At 38.0% G+C, this 20,459-nt stretch overlaps 1 protein-coding gene across 1 annotated transcript; it reads right to left on the reverse strand.

The window, feature by feature from the left end:
• Positions 1-7,997: 7,997 nt before the first annotated feature.
• tmem167a (transmembrane protein 167A) lies at positions 7,998-13,267 on the reverse strand. The gene is made up of 4 exons (XM_037680481.1): positions 13,199-13,267; positions 11,363-11,472; positions 8,557-8,591; positions 7,998-8,456 (listed from the first exon to the last, which is right to left on the reverse strand). The coding sequence occupies exons 1-4, from the start codon at positions 13,199-13,201 to the stop codon at positions 8,386-8,388; spliced, it is 219 nt and encodes a 72-aa protein (XP_037536409.1). The 5' UTR covers positions 13,202-13,267; the 3' UTR covers positions 7,998-8,385.
• Between the last annotated feature and the right edge of the window lie 7,192 nt (positions 13,268-20,459).

The raw sequence follows: 20,459 nt of genomic DNA on the forward strand, positions 1-20,459 counted from the left end.
AAAAAAGAAGAACACTACTTACAAGATAAAAGGAAGAGAACACTAGCGAAAAGTAAACAAATTGTAGCTACAAGGTAAAAAAATAAGCTAAAAGTGAGCTAAAAATGAACACTAGCTAAAATGAACCAAAACAGTAGCTAAAAGTTTTTTTAAAGCAAAACATTAGCTAAAAATGGAAGAACACTACATACAAGCTAAAAGAAAGAGAGCACTAGCTAAAACTAAAACAAATGGTAGCTACAAGGTAAAAAGCTAAAAGTTAGCTAAAAAAAAGAACACTAGCTAAAACCAAAAAAGGAAAGAACACAATCTAAAAGGAAAAAAAATGGCACAAGGTAAAACAAGCCAAACCTTAGCTATAGGAAGAACACTGACTAAGAGCTAAAAGAAAAAGAACGCTAGATAAAAGCTGAAAGAAAAGGTCAAATTTGTGAATGAACATCTACAACTGATTCACTTTTGGAGTCAGTCTAATTCAAGATGGCTGCCTAAGCTAACTAACTTTAGCAAAGACAAAAATGACAGTAAATCAACCATCATTAGAGATACTCAAGTAAAATTTGATGTGGCAGTAGCTGAGAGTCATTCACAACAAGTAATCTGAGTACTATATCTTTGTCATAAACCTTGGCATTAACTGTTGATGTCAGCCCTGTTTGTCTGTTAGCAAAATATGTCATGAACCAGTGCACAGATTTTAACCAAACTCTCACAAAGCAATCATTGAGTGTTTATCGACAACTCATTCACTTTTAAAGTCGTTTCGAAACAAACTGGCTGCAACGGCTAATCAACATCAGCCAAAACAAAAAAAACAAACAAACAAACAAAAAAAAAAAAAATGGCTCTAACTTGGTCTGTTTTACAAATATTATGCTAAAACATAGCAAGATAAATGCTGATACTCCTTATACATCTTTTGAGAGCCTGCAACTCTGCCTGACATCACACAAAATGTTGTGGATATGATTAACTCCAGTCCTTTTTTGTCATTATTAGACCATAGTTTCTCACAGTTTTACATGAAGTTCATTTTTTATGCCCTTCTAGCTGCAGTTCTGTTGTTTCTTCATTTAGAAAAGTATATTTTGTTCTTGCAAATGACCACACCTTGCAGCAACACAAGTGTGAAAGTTACACACATGGCAACATCCCTGCTTTTATGCACCGTTCAGCCAAAGATTTACAGTAAATTCAACTATTGCAACAAAACAGTGAGGTCAATAAATAAAACTCTTGCATGTAATTAGAAACAGTGACTTTCTGTCACAGCTTTCATCCGTCTCATGGAGATGTTTATGCTCTGAATCCCTACAGGCGATGCTCTCTGATTCACCTAAAACTTATTCGTGTTATTATTTCTCAATTTCAGGCTACACCCAGAAATATGACTCAAAGACGGGCATGCATTAGGACATAATTGTAGAAAAGCAGAGTTTGTATTGTTTGCAGAACTCACCACAGCTCTGTCCAACAGTGCAGTCATGGTGAATATGCCCCAACCTGGAATATGCTTTATTCCAACACAGGTTTAGGACAACAAGCTAAAAACAACATTTATTACTATAACACAAACCTTTCTGCGTCAGAGTAATAGAAGGCTGAAAGAATGCCCCTTCATTGACTATTGTACATGTCAGACATGATCAATCAAACAAGTGTACAGATGCTTCTGGTGCGAGATGGAAAAAAACAACCTCTGACATCTGTGTGATCATATGCATCTGCCTTCCACAGTTACTTTGTTAGCCCTGTATTTAAAACTACTGTTAATTGCAGTTTCCAGGATAATTGAGGATTTTGCACAAAATGAGGATTTATACATCCAGGATACCGGCAGGAAGCCGCACTTGAACGATCTGTGAAGGAATCATCCGGATGAACGGTGCTCCTATAAGACCCACTCGGTGGATCACAGATTTCCTGATTAAAACCTGCGCATCAAGATGCGTCCCTCTTCTCTCCAGCGGAGCAACAGATAACAGATCAGATGAAGAGATGAAGCATGATCACTGAAAAACGAGACGCTGCCGTCATTAAGCAGAGAGCAGTAAATTATAGCGGACCGACTGAATGCGCGAGGAGTTTCAAGAGCGCGCACTTGTTGCGCCGCTGAATCTAAACTTGCGTCACTGAAATGACCAACTGTACACTTTGCTTTAAAAATGAGCAGTAGTTAAAGTCCCTCACAGCAGGAAATGAACCGTGGTGGTTCATTGCACTAATTAAATTTATTTTGTGCCAACATCTATATGCGACCACAGCAAAATATTTATATTTTTTGAGAAAATAATGTAAGAAGCAAAAAAAAAAAAAAAAAGCTGCAGCACTTTGTAAAGAAGACAAGTTCACTTTAATCTATTATCATTTTAAACAGTTAGTGCTTGTTCTTCTCATTTAATGCACATGCAGCACCAACGCGCCCAAAACACACCTGACACCTGGCAACAGGTGAAAGTTAAATACAAGAACATTCTGCAGACTGATAACCTGCAGCTGATGATGCACAGCACAGACGACATGTGTAAATGAACTTTGGACCTGATTGTCTGGACTGATTTTGATACTTACACACCCATTTAAGCAGAAGATAAGCAGGATACTCGATCAACCTCTACATCAATAGACAGCAGGGCAATATGTGATAATCCTAAATGATTATCACACAAATCCATAAGAATATTTCCATTATTATTATTTCTATAAGGATTGGATTTAGTTTTAAACAGTTATTTAATGTCGGCGTGATAGTAGTTCTTTAAACTGTGATATTTAAAAAGAATGGTGCAAATATGTGCATAAGAACATTGAATGATTGTATGAAACACACTAATTTCTGATCAGTGACCGCCGACTGCTGAGAAACTAACAGATTAACTAAGCTTCACTTTTAGCCTGGTCAGGACCTGGCTAGTTTCAGAGGATTACTCTCTTTTGTGCAACCCAATCAAGGATGAATTCATCCAAGATAACATGATAATCCCAGCTTAATCCCTGATCCTACTTTTTAGCAACGGGTCATTGGTTAGTATCATAAAATATGATACGAGTCTGTCTTGGCACTGGCCTGCATTGTCACCCAGATCGCCATGGTTTCATTTAGCAAAGGTCCTGAAATGTAACATTGGTCATACGTGTTTGACATGTTCCACTTTCAGTAGTTTTCAAGTAGCCATTGTAATCCCAAAACAGTGATGGTCTAAAAGCTTTGCCACTGTAGAAAGGTTGAACGAACATCATCAACATATCAGATTTGATAGGTACTGTTACTTTTTAATGTAAAAAAAAAAACCCAAACCTTTGAACTGATGTTTTGTCAAATAATTATCAGCAGTTGGCACCACATGATGAATGTAGATGACCTCTGTCTGATCCCATTGTTCAGAACTGAAGCCAAAATGTCTGTTTTTAGTAGCTGCAACAATCTGATTTTGGAAACAGTGTCTGCAAACTATATTTATGGAAGTCCCGTCTACACTCCTTCCCAACCTGCTAACAGGTTTCACACAGTCAGTCAGTGTAACCTAACACTTTTAGCCTCAAATAACCGATTGAAGATAAACATATGAAAAAAAAAAGGCAGATTTCAACTTAGCAAGGGAAGAGCTAAATGAACCAACAATAAAATAAAATACAATAACACACGGAAAAAAAAACCATTTAATTTTTTTATTGTTTATTCATAAAAATGTCCCATTTGTTTCCATAGAGTGGCAGGACTTAAAATTTGCACTCCAGTCAGCCTTGTAGTGGCACTTGTCCACTGTGACTTCAACTTCCAGCTTCCAGTCCTGTCTCTAGTTATAGATTATCTTGATGATCCATCTAGTCAGTCCAAAGGTTTTCTCTCTCTGAGGACTTGTACGCTCGTAGCCTCAGCAACATTAGCACAACACAGTAAAAGTACAGGCTTTAGAATTGATACAAAACAGTCACAAATTTGCCTGCAAACCTTAAACAGTGCCAAATTTGAACTCAGGTCCATCTGTTTTGTTTAAATGTTGAAAAATGACAGTTCTGACAATTCTTCTTTTAAAACAAATAAATTGAAGAGAAAACCGTTACCGTATTTTCCGGTGTATAAGTTGCTCCGGAGTACAAGTTGCATCAGTCAGCATCAAAAAGCATCACGAAGAGGAAAAAAACTATATATAAGTTGCTTCGAAGTATAATACATTTATTATGCGTCACCGCTGACCTGTCGTGTTTATTATGCATTTATTTAATGGTCAAAACAGCTTCATTACGCCTGTGCGGCATGGCGCCATCCATCCATTGCGGCCGGAGCTGCTAGCTTTCCAGCGTTCCTCCGCCTGCACCAGCTGAGTGAAGCGAGCGCGCACGGGAGGACTCGCTGTTGCAGCTCTTTGAAATTGAAAGCGTCAGTCAAAAATTGCGTTATGAATAAGGAAAAAAAATAAGTATACAAGTTGCTTCGGCATATCTATGCAAAAAAACTCAGACTTATACGCTGGAAAATACGGTAATTATATTTTCATGGACAATGGTAAATTAGAAAATCTCACTTTTGGTTAATGTAAACCGCCTTTAATTTCAGCAACGTTCACTGGCTTTTTAAAGACTATCCACTGTCTTAAACTTGCCATTCAAGGAGGAGATCGATGTCTTTCAGCTGCCATCATTAATGAAAGTTGCTCATTTCTATAACGAGGACGCGAGAACAAAATAAAGGCGCTGCAACCTGATGGTGACGTGCAGCTAGTTCAGTCTATCAGTGTATCCTTTCAAAATCTTGAACAGTAAATAAAAGAAGCTTCAACAGAAATCTTGCTACATCTATCTCTATATTCATGCAATCTCTATTTGCACTTTTAACTTTCTGAGGCGTCAAACTCACTTACAAAAGGGTGCCAGAATTAAAACCTTTTATCAAACTAAGGGCCAATTTTAGAATCTACTTTAACTCAAGTTAGATTCCCAACCTCTTTTCTTGGTCACAGGTTCCTCAACAAGAGTTCGAGTGGTCTCATTTGATGTTCTCTGTTGTGCTTTCGACATCATAATCAAATATTACTGAAAAAATTCAAGAGATAGAAGTATTTTACGTTTCACATATCATCTTGAGGGCCAGATAAGATGTCAACGAGGGCCACATTTGGCCCCCGGGCCCTGAGTTTGACACATATGGCTTAGAGGCAGTGATTCAAACGGGCAGTTTAAACAGCCCATCGGTCCATTTGGACACTTCTAGTGTACTTAGCAGGAGATGGTAGGGACTTGTTAGCCCTGTGGTCTTTTGAAGTCCAAAAAACATGTGGAAGAAGTTTTCTGATCAGATTAAAAGAGGAGAGAGATGAGGGAATGAAAGTAATTTGTTTTGGATGAGACTACTGGAGCGAAAAGTGATGGATGATGTGCAGTGTTAAAGGAAATGCTTTCAGTCATTCTAGCTACTTGCAGTACACAGATAAATGTTTCTGCAGCGAAAGAGCAATTTATAACCTGCAGCTAAAGTCAAATATTAGATGGAGCCCACTGAAAAGAAAATTAATGCATGTTTTTAGCTATTCAATTGATTTACAAAGCCTTTTAACTAATTGCAGTACCACCTAAACAAACTTGACAAAGTCACTTTTCAAGTCTGATACTCGTAGTTCATACTGGATATTTAATCACTAAATCTATTTACCTACATTTTTGTTATAAAACTTTATCCAGTTGCATTAAAGTTGAAAACGTTTTGCTCATCTTGAGGTAGTTTTTTTGTCCAGAAGTGGACAAAATATTTTTACAATGTCACTAAAACATTGTTTCATTTGGTTTTATTACCAAGTGCTCATATAGACAAACATATAGATTTATTATGTGCCAACTATGCTATTAGGAAATAATAATATTTAAAAAAAAAAGTTTAGGATAAGTGAAATGATGCTCAATAGATTTCAGAATTTTGATTCAGAGAACGCAACGAGGCCCGTTTTCTTGTGTTCTTGGCAGTCTGGGGTCCACTTAGGTAAACCTTAATCAGCCAAATCAAAACCAGAAAGCCGAACTTGCATTGAGGAGAAACCTCAAATGTTTGTAAATGTTTCTAGGAACTGAGGCACAGTGTCTCTGCCAGATGTTTTAGGTCATTGTTTAACATCTGTAACCAGTTTAAGGGAGGTTAGGAACAATTATTCTAACATTAAACTGAAAAACAAACACTGGATTAGTGTGACACTGTCCCCAAATAACCTGGCATGCAGTCTTCTGTAAATGACTGTTTTCTTACATCATCTTATGGGACGGATGACAACAGCCACCATCATCAGCTGATACTGTTTTCTTGTCAACCTCTTGGAAGTCGATGGCTTCATTCACTGACCGGCGTTCTCACAAGTCACCGTTATCTCTGCTCCTCCAGATAGGAGATGTCTGAGAGCTTCCTGCTCCTCTGTGACTCCTGTCTGCATCACCGCCTGGCAGTCATAAGTATACCAGCAGGCTGCACTCACAGCTTTATCTCAAACGAGGTTTACCAAAATGATTGCACACACACCCACGAGGAAATTCAGATTCCCCAACAAGGGACTGCATGAGAGGCTGGTTGGGACACTCATCTGTGAGCGGATTATCAGTTCGCCTACAAGTGTCACTCTTTAGTTGAATCCCACACACAGTCACAGACTGACAAGATGTGTGGGATGGGCCATCTCCTCAAACGGCTTAAAAATCCAGTCCAGCATTTGTCAAGGTTTAAACATAATAAATTGAATCTTATAGCTGGTGATAAAGAAAAAGCTGGGCATCAGTGAGCTCATGATGTCGTCACAATAAAATATGGCTCGTAGTTCTAAAATTACATCAGCGATTACCGACTATCAAAAAGTCCACAACATCTTGCATAAGAACCTATAGTCTGGTTCAGTTTATCACAAGGTAAATGTTAACTTACTACAGTTACCCAACAAGCTCTTAAAGAGTGAATCATGTAAAGATGAACACCAACTGTGTGGTTATAAAGAAGCTCAAAATTTGTGAAGTGGGACTCTGTAGAAAAGTTTCAATCAGTCTGATTGACTAAAACCCAATTATTGGAAATATCTCCATATATCACATATGGCCTTGTCTGGAAAATCAGGGTTACGTTCTGACCAGACTGACGAGCTAAAGGCTAGTCTAATCTGGATTAAAACCAAAGTCAATTGCTGTCATTTTAAAACAACTTCGATTGCAGAATTTTCTAGCGGTGTATGTGAATGATATTTTACGAACCTTCACAGATAAATCACATCATTGATCAAAAGAATCATGGAATTCAAGTTTGCAAACTCAACTAGCAGCAGCAGAAGCTAGTCTTAGCACTTCTGGTAAAAAAACAAACAAACAAAAAAAAAAACTATTATATCAGAGTAACAATTAATGTTATTAATAAGGGTAAGTGTTTATAAAAAATAGTGTCTGTATGAATCACTAAGAAATGTTTGAAAGTGCAGCTGTTTAATAACAGCAGCAATTTACTTTAGTCGTGGGCCTGCTGGAACTAGCCATTAGCATCCTGTCCATAGAACTACATACAACAGGTAAGATATTGATTGTTCATAACCTTTTTACAAAATTCCATTTGCATTGATTCATGTAAAACTAAGTGCAGCAAGAAGTCCTACATGAAGATTTTGCAAAATCAAGTGAAAAAAAAGATTAACCAAAGATTTATTTCCAACATATATCTTGGGTTCTTTAGTCATTGATTACACTTTACTATGTACATCAACACAACAGATAACTAGATGACTGCAAAAAAATGTTGATGACAAAACACATTTTAAAACAAACAAAAAAAAAATCCCCAAAAGTTTTATTAATAAATAGCTGCAAACTGGCTGACTTTAAAAGTTGCTCTTAAAGTGTGAACTAAAGGACTGGACACCTGTAGAGCGACAAATGCTTTGTTTGCTGTCAAATATAATCTGCGTGTTTGTATTACGTGATGATACAACGAGCAGGACCAATTGTAGGTTTTCTTGTGAATTTCTTGAAATTCTGGACCTTTACGAGGGTCCTTTTTGTGAAGAACTTCTTGTGACAAATTAAAAATAAATCCTGAATGTTTAGGGAAATTTTTATCAATTGATCCCACAAATAGCAGATAACAGATAAGGGTTGCCTCCCCTCCCTACCCACCTGGATCAGGAGAAACATTTCATATAGAAAAACACAGACAGAAGCCAGGTTGTCTGTGGAGGGGTCTAGACACACTGGGACTACCTGTTCACCCCATCTTCTCAGACACATTTCGTCTCTCCGTGGCAACCGTTTGTGAAAACATTTCAGATAGCTGACAGCCAGATGGAGGTCTTCTTGTGTGTCTAGGATCATACAGCCCAGTTCTCATTTTATGTCCATTTCTTCAATGTTCCCATTTGTGCTCGTCTTTGGATGCTATTGTAGAAACAGTATGCTGAAAGCCATGATGACGCAGCAACAAGCCACCCAGGGACTCTTCCGCTCACCTAAAGGAAGTCAAATTCAAGACCGTTATTTTACAACATATCACTGGCAAAGGAAATTATCTGCATAATGTAAAAAATATTGGGGTATTAATAGGCTCACCTATTCTGGCACATTTCCAGAAAATTCCTAGGAGCCTATGAGACAAAACAGACAGAAAAATTAAATAAAAAACAGGTGCATCTAAATTTTCGGACGATGATATTTTCCTTGCGTTAAAAATTGTTCCATAAATTCAATAAAAATTATTCAAAGCTAACAAAAAGGGGAAAGAATAATAATATATATTTTTTAAATCACTCCTGCCACAGTCCTCCTTGCGTGTTTGGATAACTCGCCTCTCCAGTGGTGCGTGAGGGAGAGGAGTTTATCTGTGGCCGTTTATGGACAGGGCCAGATTTATTAGAGAAGTTAATAAAAGTTTGCACAAAAAAGTTTGTAATGATGTAAATTAGACCTTTTGCTACTAGACTCACTTCAGTGAGATGTTTTCTTGTGGAAACGATGCTTTTCCTGTGTACATAATTTCGCTCCACCACATGTACCACATGAGGTGCAAATTACAATAAAGAAACGCTGACTCTGACTTTTCTGCACATTTATCAGCCATAACATTACAACCACTCCCCTAATATAATGTGCTGTACTTGGAGTCATACTCCAAAAGTGAATAAATTAGCTCTCGCTTACAGAGTTGTGGGAGGTTCTTTCCTGCAAGAACACTGCATGAGAAACTGCAGTGCAGAAGTCCTAGGAAGCTCTCCCTGTTTCCTACAGTGCTGCAATATGTCTCTCTGCCAGGGTCTCCGCTCTTTATTACACAGACAGAGAAAGTGCATGCTGTTGGGCATTTGCAAATTTGTCACAAAGAGACCACCAAAGTTTTCATCAGGTGATGCACAAAGAGCAAATATAGGGAGTGTGTTCCAACGCTGCCCAGCTGAGACGTACTGCCTCCTGGCCAGCGTGACTTCCTCAGGTTCTTTACCATTTGACTATCTTTGTGAGTTTTGCTGGAACAGTTGCACAGGTGGCTGCATGTTCTAATAGCTTCAGCCAGTCGTTGAAAGGATATGACATCATTGCAGTTCACTAGCTTTCCACATAAACACACCTGTCAAATAGTTGATGCATACCCCTCACTGAAAAAGTTCTGCTCGTACCTTGTGTTAAGAATGGGTTCTTGGAGCTCATGCAAGAACAAAATGGTAAAAATTTTGTCACGCAACTTTGTTAGTGAGAGCGGATTGCTTCACTTATTAGAGTATGAATCTAGGTCAAGCCCTTCAGTGTTTCCCCTAGGTTACTCGTCTCGTCAACGGGCTGGTGGGGTGGGGGTGCTGTTAATGGAGGGTTAGCAGAGAGCTACGTTAGTACTGCCGGTGCTGGCTTTTGTCGATGGTGGGGAGTAGACGTTGTACTGAAGCGTTACGGTACAAATGCTAGGTCTGAGCTGAGCTGCTACAATCTCTGCTCCCCGTCAAGAAGTAGCGGAGCTGTCTGCCGTGGGGACTGGGGGATTTTGTAGGCGGGACACCCATACAATGGATAACGGTAGGGGAAACACTGCATCTGTTGCTGTTAAAGTCATGGATTCTCAAAGGTCCACTGTGGTACTTGGAATCAAGTCATTTGTATGAGAAACTCTAAGTCCTGGCAGTTAAAAAATAAGCTCTCCAGGATCCGACTTGTTGATCCAGATGCTTAATTGGTGCCAAAATAACAACAAACAAAAAAAAAAATGAATTTCACCCGCCAGTTTTTCCTGGTGTTATAACTGGTTAGATTGTGTTTATAAATCTAAATATAATAATAAAAAAAAAAACATAACAATAAGTAACATAACATACTTATGATAAGTAACATAAAAGTAAGCTTACCGGTCCTGTTCACCCTCTACACAAACAACTGTACTAAAAGTCTTCCAGGCAATCTGGTTTTTAAATTTTCTGACAACACTGCCATTCTCAGTCTGCTTCACCAGAACTCAGATCTATCTCTGTACTTTACAGAGGTAAACACATTTGTTGAGAGTTGTAATAAGAATGATCTCACCATTAACATAAAACAAAAAACAGAGGAGATGGTGTTTGACCCTCGGGCGGTGGGGGATCATACCCCAATGTCCATCCACAAGGAGATAAATCAGGTCACTTCCTATAAGTATCTGGGTATTCACCTGGATAACCTCTTGAGCCGGAGTGACCATGTTGACCATGAATGCTCCCGGTTACAGCAAAGGCTGTTTTTTTGTTTCGTAGACTGAAAATGTTTGGTGTCAGTCAGAACATCGTGTTTTTATTTTACCAGGCAGTGATGGAGTGTTATCAGGTATGGGATGACGGCATGGTTCGGCCATCTCTCCATTCAGTCTAAATCCAAGTTGCAGCACCTAGTACGGACTGCTATGGAGGTGTTGGGTAGGACCGAAAAGCTCTCCCTGCAGTCCATCTATGAGCAGTCTGGACTTAGGCAGGCATGGAGGGTACTGTTGGATCCGTCTCACATCCTGTATGCAGAATATGAGCTCTTGCCTTCTGGTAGAAGGTATAGAGTCCCAAAAACTAAACTGAACAGTTTTAAATATTATTTTGTGCCCAACTCCATCAAAATTTTGAATCAACATTTTAAATAGATAATATGCTGAGGCCTGGAAGGTGTGAAAGAACTTTGGTGTTCTCTGTTGTTGTTTTGTAAACTATCGTGTTTGTAGTCTTCATTTTTAGCTGTTTGTATGAATTGTATTTGTATGAATTGTGCATTTACTGACTGTTTGGGCAGCTGCTACTACGCTATATATCCCCCTGAGTCCATGACAAATTTCCCCTACGGGACAATCAAGTATATTCTATTATATTCAATGAGACCAAAATAACAGCTTCTTTAATGTTAATGTGTCTGATCATACCCAGTCTTATTCTTGTCCAGCAGGCTGGGAGCCAGTGCTCTGATGTAGGCACAGGTACAGATCAGCAGGAGTATCACAGTTAGCAGTGACTGGAAGTTGAAAATGGCCGACTGCAAGATAAGAGGACAGGATTCATAAAAAAAACAGAAAGAAAAAAGTTCAGTTCTGCTTATTAGCACTGTATCGCAAAAACGGAAAAAACATCAAGTCCACTGATATATGTGTTGTACCTTCTTCTCAGCTGTGTCACATAAAGGGATGGGGAAATAAAATTTAAAAAAGTTAATTCATAAACATCAAAGTCTGCCAGTGTTGTTAAAGTTCATCAGCCACGTTCATTTAATGGTTGTAGGGAATAAAGAAACTGATTCTCATAGGCCAAACAATCAGCAAATATTGGTAAATTTGCTCTTATTTTTGATAATATTATACATTTTAAGCTCATATTTTTGTCTATTATGACATTAGGACTACAAGCTCTAATGTGTTGGTAAACATTTTGATACAATGACAGTTTTAGGTTATAAGTGCAAAACAAAAAAGTACAACTTCTTATTTTTTGTCACTCCAGGCTAATGTTTTTTTTTTTAATGAAGATTACCCCAAAATCATAGAACATACCAATACAACTTTCTAAGTTACACCAATGTATAACTTAACTGGACAATGGTTTTCAACAATGACAAAAAACACAAAACAAGGATGCTCAAACTTTCCATATTTTCTTTTTGTTACAATCGTGCAATCGTAATACAACTTGGCATTTGTGCCTTTTAATGTATATACCCATGTAACTGATACTGATCCTTTTTTTATTCAGCTAAGATCCAAAATTAGCTGAACAGTAAGATTTAGTGATGTTGAGCGTTGTTTAGCAGACAATTTATGACATAAATCTAACATCTTTTGACACAAACTACATGCAAATAACTAATGTAGAAACTGTTTATTAACTGCATTTATTACTGCAACATATGACATATTTTTTTCTGTAAGAATTACATCTTGAATTTAATCAAACTTATTACTTAAAGCCTGTGAAAAACTTATTACAATAATCCTTAAAGTATAAACTGCTTTGGACAAAAGTATATCTGCTAAATAATGCAATAAACTCACACAGAAAGATTGTGCCTTTTGTTACACATGCTGAGATGATAATCAGATAATCCTGCCCACTGCTGGATTATTTTAGATAAGATTAAAATGTTCTTCTTGCAGAGGAAAACAAAGCAGGAAACGGCAACAATACTATATTCTTATAAATTAATTAAAAAGGTAGTAAAAAAGAAACAGCACCGTCTTATCGCAACAATCTGACAAATGCATAAAAAACACAACGACGGATGAATAACTTTTTCTTGCTTTGTTGTTGACGCGTTACACAAATTATAAACATCTTCTCAATACTAATACATCACTTAAATTATTACCTTTTACGTGTAAGCAGTGTTGAACCAGATCAGATGTTTGTTTCCCTTGCTCCCCATTGTTGCAACGTGGCACACTACATAAACATATCACGGTTTTCTACCATTTAGTTTTACTAGTACGTCCTTGTTAACAAACAACTTATGCTAAAATACTATAAATAATTTAGGAGATGACACAGATGCATTATGCAATGATTGTTGAGAGAAAACCCTCACAGAAGCGCTATGCTAATACTAGCCTATTAGCATGAAGTTAGCTCAGTGCTTTAGCATTAACGACCACCGCCAACCAAACATCAGCGCTGGTTGTTGTCACAGTTTACTACAGACAAGAATTGTATTTGGAAGTATGTCATACATAATGCAAAGAAAATACGTGACATACTGATAAAAACAAACTTACCATTTTTGATAAAAATCAAAGCCACATCACACTTCCTGCTCTCTGGAATTTACGTAACGTGCCCCCAATGACGGGTTACGTTACGTTACGTACGCACTGCGTCGTAAACTGTTGCTGAGTGGCTGAAAGGAAAGCCCATAACATACAAGCTGTCAAGTTGGATAAGAGCTAAAAACTGCCTCGTTTGGACATCTCAACAATTATGTCGTAGAGTGACGTAAGTTTTGTTTAGGACAATTTTGTATTAGATGGCCTGTCTACATAAAAAAATATCAATGAATGTCAAGATAAACCACAGTAAAGTTCAAAGAGCACGGTTGGCCGCTGTGGCAAGCCGTTTTAGCATTTATTCGATGTCCTCGAACGGAAATCCCTTTCTCCTACTAGCGTGCTCTTTATCTGCGTTATTTGGATTTTTGGTTGCTCAAGTTTGACATATTTTTGTACTAGTTTAACAAACAGGAAGACATTTCTCCAACCATTGGAACTCTTGTCCAAGTATTAGGAAGAAAGGCCACCGTCTATTTCACCAAAAGTTCCATCTAAGTGTCTTTTTACCTTATGGACATCACGACCAAAGTACGGGAATGTGTTGTAGCACTTAATGAGTAAACATAAAAACACTAACATACAGTATTTGTGCTTGTATTTAGACTAGTAAACCCTTAAATGTTCAGTGGTCATTTAAGTCCAAATCACTTTTGACCATTAGTTGACTCATTATTCAGAAGAAGCATGATAAAATGCTTATTTATGTATTTTGATTTGTTTAACACATCAAGTTTTATTTAAGTTTGAAAAATTATATCTAGCCTAACTTTTGGCTAACGTTCGGCTAATTGGTAATTCTAACTTGTCCCTAGGTGTGAGTGAGAGGGTGAATGGTTGTTTGTCTCGTTTGTCTCTATGTGGCCCTGTGATGGACTGGAGACCCATACTGGGTGTACCCCACCTCTTGCTGGATTTGGACACCAGTGACCCATGACCCGAAAAGGAAGAAGCCGGTAAAGATAACGGATGAATAGATGGAAGTTATATCTAAAAACAATTGGATTAAAAAGTTTATTTAAACAAATTTTTTTTTTTTTCATTTAGCCTTTATTTATCCAGGTAGTCTCATTGAGCCACAAGAACTCATTTTCAAGAGAGACCTGTTTAGGGAGCAGATGGTGGGGGGTTAAGGGCCTTGCTCATGGGCCCAGAGTGGGGCGAATGAGGGTGGGGGCAGGTGTGGGTGCTGAGACCAATTTATAGTTTACCAGTTAGATAATGAAATTAACTTGCTTTTCAGGTAATTACTTGAAGCCTCGTCTGACCCTGTTAGTATCAATGTCTAGCTAGTAGAGAGGAACAACAAAATAATTTAGGAAAATGATGACAAATATGCAAAAATATCACAAATACATATTTAATAACGTCATTCTGACCACACTTTGTTCTCTTCATGGCAACTTTCCAAACCAGGAAGAAGTTGGACAATTCTGTTAGTATTATCTAAATATTCAGAATGCTAAAATTTCAAATGATGGGAAAAAGCAAAGTCAAAATCAGTTTTATACAGTTAGCCATAGTAGTTTGAGGTAATTGTTCAACTTTAAATTGAATTTATTTATAAAAACAAACATACCATTATAATAGGTACACAATCTGTATTTTATTTTATTTAACCAGAAAAAAGTTTGGGATCAAAAAATCGATTAAGCAAAAATAATTTTAACACTTCCTGTGACTTAACAAAACCCTTCAATGTATTAACCATAAGAATTTATACTTGACAAATTTTTCTGTCTTATTGTCTCATAGTGACGTAAACAGGCATTTTTGTGGTCCTCTTTCCTCTCAAAGTTTTCACAATGAAGTCTCCTCCCTCCAATCAGCCACACAGCATCTTGATTGCATTTAAACCATGTTTTGTAAGTCTCTCTTGTCCTTTCCTTCCCAGGCACTCCTAAAAAGGACTTCATGTAAGTAGAAATCTGTCAGACTGTAAACCACACATAAATAACCTTTTAGATATTTTTTGCTCTGACACATGTGTAAACAGGCTCACATTATTTATAATACGATTCACTTTTATAGTTAAAAGTGCACTGACCAGTTTAGGCATCACTCATTATTCAAATCAGGAAAACCTAGCTTAACTATTCACAATGAACCTACATTTTAGAAAATATTTGTTATAATAATTTGATTGTATGGGAATTGATACTTAAAGTGCAACATTAACCGGTATATGCAGATGTTACATTTTCAGGATAAAATGTGCATCTGTTGAGAAATGGCTTAAAACGTGTCTGAGGTGTCCTCTCAGCCTTCAGACTTCCACCAGCAATCTGATGGGAGGGAAGTCATATTCACAGAGACTCCACCTTACCTCCCACAGAGCTCAAAGGATCTATTGCTAGTTTTCCAATACCACATGCATGCTGCATGCTTTGACTAGTTTGAAGTGCTCAGAACCAAAATTAGGGCCCTAATGTTTTTTTTTGTCAAGCAGAAGAGGCAAATTATTTTTGTGGCATTGTCTAACTTTATTTACAAGGAAAATGCAGGTATCAGTGCAGATTTTTTAATTTACCCTTTATTTATACAGGTAGTCTCATTGAGCCACGAGAACTCATTTTCAAGAGAGACCTGTTTGGGGAGCAGATGGGGGGAGGGGTAAGGGCCTTGCTCAGGGGCCCAGAGTGGGGCGAATGAGGATGGAGGGAGGTGTGGATGTTCCACCTTTTCCACCCACATTTTGATGTTGACGGTACCGGGAGTTGAACCTGCTACTTTCCGATTACAGGCCCATCTTCTAACCTCTGCGCCACCACTCCCCCAATGATACACTCCCTAAATGGTACATCCATATCTGTACAGTATGTATCTACAATGTGAGTAAATTACAGTGTTAACTGTGTTTTATTTGAATCAAAACTGGATAGCAGAAGAAGAGAATGGAAGAATTTGAGTAAAAAAATAACAAATTACGTAGTAAATTTTTGCTTTTGTTGTTTTTGTTTTAACTTTTTTTTTTGCGCATACACTGTACCCCAATGCTACGGGTATGACTATACCATACCATTTTATTTATAGAGCACTTAAAACAAGGCCAACCAAAGTGCTGTACAGACAGAACAACAGGTAACACACAAAGCAAAATACAAAATGAAGTAAATCAGAATATAGACATAAAAACGATGCAGATAATGACGACTAACCAGTGTGGAGCGAACAGGTTCAAAACACAGATCATCTGGTGTTGAATGCTACTGAATAGTAGTGGGTTTTTAAATGGGACTTCGACACACTTTTGGAGTTTTGTGTGTCACTGCCTTGTTATCGTGCCATCCTGCCATCATGGTTCAGTTCCCGACCCCCTTCCAGCCTCGGGCTCAGGCTCCGGCCTGTCATGGCGGCCGTCTCCATGATCCTCCGTCTGCACGTCACAGATAGAACTCTACGGAATAGTTTGGTTCTGCGGGGAAATCTTGGATGTTCTGTGTCTGCTGGACCCAGATCTAGAAGGCAGTCATTGTCCGTTGCTGCGGTCATTATCATCATCATGCTGCTAACAGGACCATGCTGCTAATAAGACCATGCTGTTAACAGAACCACACTACTAACAGCACCATGGTGCTAACGGGACCATGTTTCTTTTAGAGAACCTCATTGCCAACAGAACGACTCTTCTAATAGGACTATGCTGCTAACAGAACCACATTGCTAACAGTACCTTGCTGCTACAGAATCACACTGCTAACAGAACCACATTGCTAACAGTACCTTGCTGCTAACAGAATCACACTGCTAACAGAACCACATTGCTAACAGTATTGCTGCTAACAGAATCACACTGCTAACAATACCACATTTGCTAACAGTACCATGCTGCTAATAAGACCATGTTGCTAAGAGAACCTCACTTCCAACAGAACCACTCTGCTAACAATACCACATTTGCTAACAGTACCATGCTGCTAATAAGACCATGTTGCTAAGAGAACCTCACTTCCAACAGAACCACTCTGCTAACAGTACCGCATTGCTAACAGTATTGCTGCTAACTGAATCACACTGCTAACAGTACCATGCTGTTAATAGGATCATGTTGTTAAACCTCTCTGCTAACAGTACCACATTGCTAACAGTACCTTGTTGCTAACAGAATCACACTGCTAACAGTATTGCTGCTAACAGAATCATATTTCTAACAGTATTGCTGCTTACAGAACTACACTGCTAACAGTACCACATTGCTAACAGTACCATGCTGCTAACAGAATCACACTGCTAACAGTATTGCTGCTAACAGAATCACACTGCTAACAGTACCACATTTCTAACAGTATTGCTGCTTACAGAACTACACTGCTAACATTACCACATTGCTAACAGTACCATGCTGCTAATAGGACCATGTTGCTAAGAGAACCTCACTGCTAACAGTACCACATTGCTAACAGTACCACATTGCTAACAGTATTGCTGCTTACAGAACCACACTGCTAACAGTACCTTGCTGCTAACAGAATCACACTGCTAACAGTACCACACTGCTAACAGTACCACACTGCTAACAGAACCATTCTGCTAATAGGGCTGCTGTAGATGCATTTCTTTTTCACTTTTGGCGCCTTGTTTTTGTATTTGTGTTGCATGCTTTGTATTTCTTTTTTCTTTTTTTTGTTTTGGTGAGTTGAAGCGGTTCTTCTCGTCCTGGGCATTTCAGTGCTTTGTTAACCTTGTGTTGATCTGCATGACAATAAACCTAAACCTAAAGGCTTCCAATAGTAGATCTTAGGTTTTTAAGAATTTCATTGTGCCGTGTCTTGTCTGTCTGTCTGTCTGTGGGTTGAGTAACTGAACAGATGCCAACTGTGAGGCTTTAGAAATGGTTTTGCACAGCTATCTGTTCTTGACAGACAGTGCCGTTTATTGAATTGTCATTACCACAGGGCCATTGTACCTTCCCACCAGATGTTACTGTAACTAATGAGTAGCTGAGTTCATTTTATGAGGTTAAAGTTGATGCCTTCTGCTACCTCAGTTGTCCAGCCACACCCCTTCTTCAAGCACAAAGGGTCAACTTTAATCCTCTGAACATTTCTTTGTGCAGTTTCACATAGACATTTGTTGTATGTATGTGGAGAAGGTGCATGTGTATTTTCTCAGGTCTCTTCAGCATGTCTCATTTAACAACCTTGACCCCTCTCTCATATGCTTTGTGGGACTGAATACAAAGACAAAATACAATAAAAGAACATGCTGTCACAGCTTTATGCTATAACTTAGTGTGCTATAGGGGCTCATTTTCATTTTTTTCTAACATGTCCTGCTTGGCTAACTACTAATCTAGCTGTCCTTTTCCTTCCATCTCTGCACACTTTGCCCTGTGTTTAAGTAGAGATATTGTCTAACTCACTTCTCACTTGTTGTGGAAGCAGTAATCACATGTTCTGGACTGGCCATCCGTAATCAAGTAAAAGTTTCTCATGCCTTTTAAGAAGAAGAACAGTGTGTACCTGGTAACAGGTAGGAACAGTCACATGAATTATACTGTAAACTTTGGATCAATGCAATTTTTTAAATTTTAATCTTTCCAGCAGCAGCTGTTGCAATCTGTAGACTTCAGTTTAACTTCATCTGAGTCAAACACAAAGTCATTAGTCAAAGGGCAATGGGACATTGGTAAAAAATGGTTCAACATCACAGTGTGAAGTCTGTGAATTAACCATTTAAAAAGTTAATTTCACAATAATTCAATATGTTGTATTATGAAGTGGGTAAAGATAATAGATGGATGGATTATCCTGATGCATGACGGATGGATTGTATCATAAAATATTGCGTTATATGCAGTTTATCACATCATATACTGTATATGATATATCAGTGACTATCATTAAAATAGAAAAGTTGAGAGGAACAATAAAGACTTTTATTCAGACTGATTTACATTTTTTTTTCTTTCCTAGACGGTTTAAGTCTTTGTCTCAGATGTTTAGAGAAGCAGAAATTAAAAGAATTAAGGTGATTCAGGCATCTGCTTCCTGGACGCCTCCCTTGGAGATTTTTTCAGGCATGTCCCAGTGGGAAGAGGCCCCAGGGCATACTCAGAACTCGCTGGAGGCTTCTCTGACCTGGGAACGCCTTGGGAACCCACTGGAGGAGCTGGAGAGTTTTGCTGGGGAGAGGAATGTTTCTCTCCTGGACTTGTTGTCTCCATGATCTGACCATGGATAACGGTAGAAGATGGATATGGAAATGTAAATTATTAAAATCTGCAATGAAAATCATAGTACTCCCAAAATAATGACATTCTTTGAGCTGTCATTCCAACTAAAATCTGACTGAGAGTACAAAAAATAGCAGATCTGCAAACCCAGTTGGTCAGATCTACCAGAATCCTGACCACAGCCACTGACTGTCCACAACACACCTGGATGTTGAGTCAGCATACAAGTTCTTAACAACTGTTAGAGTAGAGGTTATTCACATGTTGCTTCCATGGAAAGTAGGAAAAAAGCCAAAAAAAAAAAAAAAATAGTGTTTTGACTGCCTACTGTATTTCAAAAAATATTTATTTTATCAAAAGTAGAAGTTGAAAATCAGATTATTTTAATTTATAAATTTACAGTTTGTATGTCTAGTATAATAATATTTCTGTGTATACTCTGGACTTTTGCTTCAGAATTAGTGTTTATTTCTAACAGATCTTGTTGAATATTATTTGTAGACTGTTGCTCTAGTGGATGTGTGCACATGTGAAGCTCTGAAAAGCACTTTGGCAGCTCAAGTCTACATCAAATACATTTGCTGCATACATTTTAGATGAACAAACACTTAACAAAATCAAACAGCCACTTGGACTTTTTTTGATATTCCTGTCTTGATTTTTAACAGCATGTAATTACCTTGTTAATAATGGTAGGCAGCCCACACTTCCACACAAAAACTTGCCAAAACTTGTTAATCTCTGTGTGGTCCTACTGACAAAGATAGACCCCCAGACTGAAGAAACGCTGGAACCTTTATTAGCCAAATCCGAGAAGTAAAACAATGAAGCACAATGATGCAACAGAACGATAACGTCCTCACAGCATCAAACTGAAACGATTGAAGGGGTGTTTTCAAATGAATACAGATTATAAGAACAAATTAGACTGAGCACAATATTGGGGGTCTTTGTTACTGAAAGCATTTATTATACTACTGTATCGTTTTGCTTAGAGTTTTTCAAATGTTTGATCTTTTGCAGGCAGTAAAGGCAAGC

Source organism: Nematolebias whitei, chromosome 8 (genome assembly GCF_014905685.2).
Source record: "Nematolebias whitei isolate Nwh7 chromosome 8, NemWhi1, whole genome shotgun sequence".
Classification (NCBI taxonomy): domain Eukaryota; kingdom Metazoa; phylum Chordata; class Actinopteri; order Cyprinodontiformes; family Rivulidae; genus Nematolebias; species Nematolebias whitei.